The 5,000-nt window shown below is 38.3% G+C and overlaps 1 protein-coding gene across 3 annotated transcripts in view; it reads left to right on the top strand.

Annotated features, from left to right (window-relative positions):
• Positions 1 to 4,032, top strand: part of LOC115149560 (one cut domain family member 2-like) — a 40,527-nt gene extending 36,495 nt beyond the window's left edge. For 2 of the 3 annotated variants that reach the window (XM_029692516.1, XM_029692517.1), the window contains one exon: positions 3,742 to 4,032. In XM_029692516.1, the coding sequence (XP_029548376.1) occupies positions 3,742 to 4,028 (287 nt within the window). In that variant the 3' untranslated portion in view covers positions 4,029 to 4,032. The remainder of the gene's footprint in view (positions 1 to 3,741) is intronic. The other variant, XM_029692518.1, reaches the window with a different exon arrangement.
• Positions 4,033 to 5,000: the final 968 nt, after the last annotated feature.

Here is a 5,000-nt window from a genome sequence, read left to right as displayed (position 1 = left end):
TATACAGAGTAATGGTTATATGCAGAATAATAGTTATACAGAATAATGGTTATGCAGAATAATGGTTATACAGAATAATGGTTATACAGAATAATGGTTATACAGAATAATGGTTATATGCAGAATTATTGTTATATGCAGAATTATGGTTATACAGAATAATGGTTATACAGAATAATGGTTATACAGAATAATGGTTATATGCAGAATAATAGTTATACAGAATAATGGTTATGCAGAATAATGGTTATACAGAATAATGGTTTTACAGAATAATGGTTATACAGGATAATAGTTATACAGAATAATGGTTATATGCAGAATAATGGTTATACAGAATAATGGTTATACAGAATAATGATTATGCAGAATAATGGTTATATGCAGAATAATAGTTACACAGAATAATGGTTATACAGAATAATGGTTATACAGAATAATAGTTATACAGAATAATGGTTATATGCAGAATAATAGTTATACAGAATAATGGTTATACAGAATAATGGTTATACAGAATAATGGTTATATGCAGAATAATGGTTATATGCAGAATAATGGTTATACAGAATAATGGTTATATGCAGAATAATGGTTATACAGAATAATGGTTATACAGAATAATGGTTATATGCAGAATAATGGTTATATGCAGAATAATGGTTATATGCAGAATAATGGTTATACAGAATAATGGTTATACAGAATAATGGTTATACAGAATAATGGTTATATGCAGAATAATGGTTATACAGAATAATGGTTATACAGAATAATGGTTATACAGAATAATGGTTATACAGAATAATAATGTGAAACATCAAGGATGGATTGAAGGGTTATTCTAAATGGATGAAATAACTCATGTCAGCAGTCCGATGAAAAAGAGCCAATATGATATCAGAAGGATTTCTTTCCATACAGGGTTGGGATTTCAGATATTCTGTTAATGGTACATGATGAGTAATGCTATGTGTGTTTTGTCTTGTGTCTGTCCATTGGCTTGTTCGCTGGTTTGTTTGTAAACCAGCATGTCTATCTGTGTGGATTCTGAGGTGCATGGCGGATTTGCTAGAAAGCAGTGCGTTTGTGTCTTGGAGGCATGGCAGCCATCTTGCAACGGAATGTTGACATTTGATGACATACAACGAAGAAGAGCTGTTTCTTTATCCTTCACCTCATTTCTAGACCAACTAACTGAAGACTACTCTATGGGTAGTGTTTGGTTCTAGGCCACTGACTGAAGACTACTATATGGGTAGTGTTTGGTTCTAGCCCCCTGACTGAAGACTACTGTATAAGGGCACAAGGTGAGACCCAGATGCAGACACGGGAGGCAGATGGTTTGAGTCTTTGATATTTATTATAATCCAAGGAGTAGGCAAGAGAATGGTCATAGACAGGCAAAAGATCAAAACCAGGTCAGAGTCCAGAAGGTACAGAGTGTCGAGCAGGCAGAATGGTCATGCAGGCGCGTTCATAGTCCAGACAGGCAAGGGTCACAACTGGGAGGACTAACAAAACAGAGAGAAGGAAAAAGCAGGAGAACCGGAAAAAACACGCTGGTTGACTTGACAAACAAGACGAACTGGCAACAGACAAGCAGGGAACACAGGAATAAGTACCCAGGGACTAATGATGAAACAGGTGACACCTGGAGGTGGGTGAAGACAATCACAAAGACATGTAAAACAGATCAGGGTGTGAGACTATTGTATGGGTAGTGTTTGGTTCTAGCCCCTGACTGAAGACTACTATATGGGTAGTGTTTGGTTCTAGCCCACTGACTGAATACTACTGTATGGGTAGTGTTTGGTTCTAGCCCACTGACTGAATACTACTGTATGGGTAGTGTTTGGTTCTAGCCCACTGACTGAATACTACTGTATGGGTAGTGTTTGGTTCTAGCCCACTGACTGAATACTACTGTATGGGTAGTGTTTGGTTCTAGCCCACTGACTGAAGACTAATGTATGGGTAGTGTTTGGTTCTAGCCCACTGACTGAATACTACTGTATGAGTAGTGTTTGGTTCTAGCCCACTGACTGAAGACTAATGTATGGGTAGTGTTTGGTTCTAACCCACTGACTGAAGACTAATGTATGGGTAGTGTTTGGTTCTTATCAGCTGTTGTCTACACATAGGCCAGTCTGTTGAAGTTATATAACTATTGTCTACATGTAACCTGACCTGTTGGTTATATAACTATTGTCTACATGTAGCCTGACCTGTTGAAGTTATTAAACTATTGTCTACATGTAGACCGACCTGTTGAAGTTATATAACTATTGTCTACATGTAGACATGTAGCCTGACCTGTTGAAGTTATATAACTATTGTCTACATGTAGACCGACCTGTTGAAGTTATGTAACTATTGTCTACATGTAGCCTGACCTGTTGAAGTTATATAACTATTGTCTACATGTAGCCTGACCTGTTGAAGTTATATAACTATTGTCTACATGTAGCCTGACCTGTTGAAGTTATATAACTATTGTCTACATGTAGCCTGACCTGTTGAAGTTATATAACTATTGTCTACATGTAGCCTGACCTGTTGAAGTTATTAAACTATTGTCTACATGTAGCCTGACCTGTTGAAGTTATATAACTTTTGTCTACATGTAGACATGTAGCCTGACCTGTTGAAGTTATATAACTATTGTCTACATGTAGCCTGACCTGTTGATGTTATTAAACTATTGTCTATATGTAGCCTGACCTGTTGAAGTTATATAACTATTGTCTACATTTAGCCTGACCTGTTGAAGTTATGTAACTATTGTCTACATGTAGCCTGACCTGTTGAAGTTATATAACTATTGTCTACATGTAGCCTGACCTGTTGAAGTTATATAACTATTGTCTACATGTAGACATGTAGCCTGACCTGTTGAAGTTATATAACTATTGTCTACATGTAGCCTGACCTGTTGAAGTTATATAACTATTGTCTACATGTAGCCTGACCTGTTGAAGTTATATAACTAGTGTCTACATGTAGACATGTAGCCTGACCTGTTGAAGTTATATAACTATTGTCTACATGTAGACCGACCTGTTGAAGTTATTAAGCTGTTCACATTGCAACACTTGGTGAACTCCAGACAGGTCAGGCAGACATGGAAATGTCCGACACGTGTGAGGTTAGTTTGGAACAGAGAGAGAGAGGGCACTAAAGCAATTACTTCTGAGGGCAGACTGACTCTTCCACAACATATCTTACAAATGGTTGCACTGAAAATGTCGGGACTCATGGTAGAATGTGAAATATTGCTGTTGTGGTTATTGTGCACAACAACATTTACAGAATATGTTGGCTTCGGATCGAATAATGATTGAAATGTTTATATCACTGACACTGCAGGTTTTACATAAATATTACTGTTATATAACTTTATAAACACTTGACACAAATGATTTATACATGCTGAAAACCTTAACAAGAATGTTGCACACACACACACAAATACACACACACACACACATACACACATACACACACACATGTCATAGAGGGGATGTAGTGTATGTTTATAACCTGATATTTATCTAAGACAGGTACACAGGTCTGTTCTACCTCACCCAAAATCACCTGCATCACATCTTCACCTCTCTCTCTCTGTAGGATCATTCCTACGTATGACTACTAACATATTCTCTCTCTTCTTCTTCTCATCCTACCCTTGTCTCTCTCTGTGTTTTTTTTGTCTTCCCTCCCTTCCCTTCCCTCCTAAAGCGTGCAAAAGAAAAGAACAAGACCCAAGCAAGGAAAGGAACAATACACCAAAGAAATCGCGCCTGGTTTTTACTGACCTGCAGCGTCGCACCCTGCTGGCCATCTTCAAGGAGAACAAGCGTCCGTCCAAAGAGATGCAGATAACCATTTCTCAGCAGCTGGGACTGGAACTCACCACCGTCAGCAACTTCTTCATGAACGCCCGCAGGCGCAGCCTGGACAAATGGATGGACGAGGGGAGTCCGGGAGGAGCATCTACAGCCTCCAGCTCTTGTACCAAAGTGTGATGGATAGGGGGTGGGGGGGTGGGGGGTGGGGGGTGGGGAGTTAGGGTTGGGGTTGTGGGAGGGTTGGGACGGGTGAGGGGCTGGGTGGGGGGGGGGGGGGGCAGCTGGTCAGTGCACCACGGAGGGGCGCATCGAACCACCACTAGGAAACCAAAAACTTTTTACATTTTGCTTTTTGAAAATGAGTTAAAAAGGAAAGGGGCTGTTTACTGGCTGAAGTAGAAAACAGAAATCCGATCCATTTATAAAACATTGATGCGTTGATGAAGCACTATAGGGTTAATCCCACCCCCCTTTGCACACTGCCTGAATGATACCACCAATACAAGGCTATTCATGACTAATGTCCATCTGAAAACTATAGCTTTATCATAATGAAACACAGTTCATCTGCTCTATTCTAGTTTTTTTATAATATCCCTCAAAACATTAGCCCACAAAACCATAGACCAAGTATTATATGCTAATATATATATATATATATATATATATATATATATATATATATATATATATATGATGTAAATTATCAATATGCAATATTGGATTGAAACCACAGTGTTAGCTAACCCACCAAAGAATGAACCACAGAATGTCCAAACAATGTCTCGGGGCAGGACTTCCTAGACATCGTCATATAGGATACTTATATTAACAATCCAAATACCAATTACCCTGTATTATGTTTTCTGAACTCCAATAATAAGTTATAATAATGCAGACTACATATTAAATATATATTTACACACACACACACACATAAATACATACATTCCAAGCAACCCTTATCTGGTATTATAACTTAGAATAGAGACATATTAGTGAGGTTTCTACAACAGCATCATCAAAGTCTTATGAGAGGACAGGGAGGTATTTGACTTGGAGACTCTTCCACAACCAGTTACCGGCAAATATGTAAACACAACACATGACTAGATGCACACACACACACACGCACACACACACTCTCTT

Source organism: Salmo trutta, chromosome 15 (assembly GCF_901001165.1).
Source record: "Salmo trutta chromosome 15, fSalTru1.1, whole genome shotgun sequence".
Classification (NCBI taxonomy): Eukaryota; Metazoa; Chordata; class Actinopteri; order Salmoniformes; family Salmonidae; genus Salmo; species Salmo trutta.
Note: the sequence above shows the minus strand (reverse complement) of the source record. Positions and strands in the feature narration are given on the sequence as shown.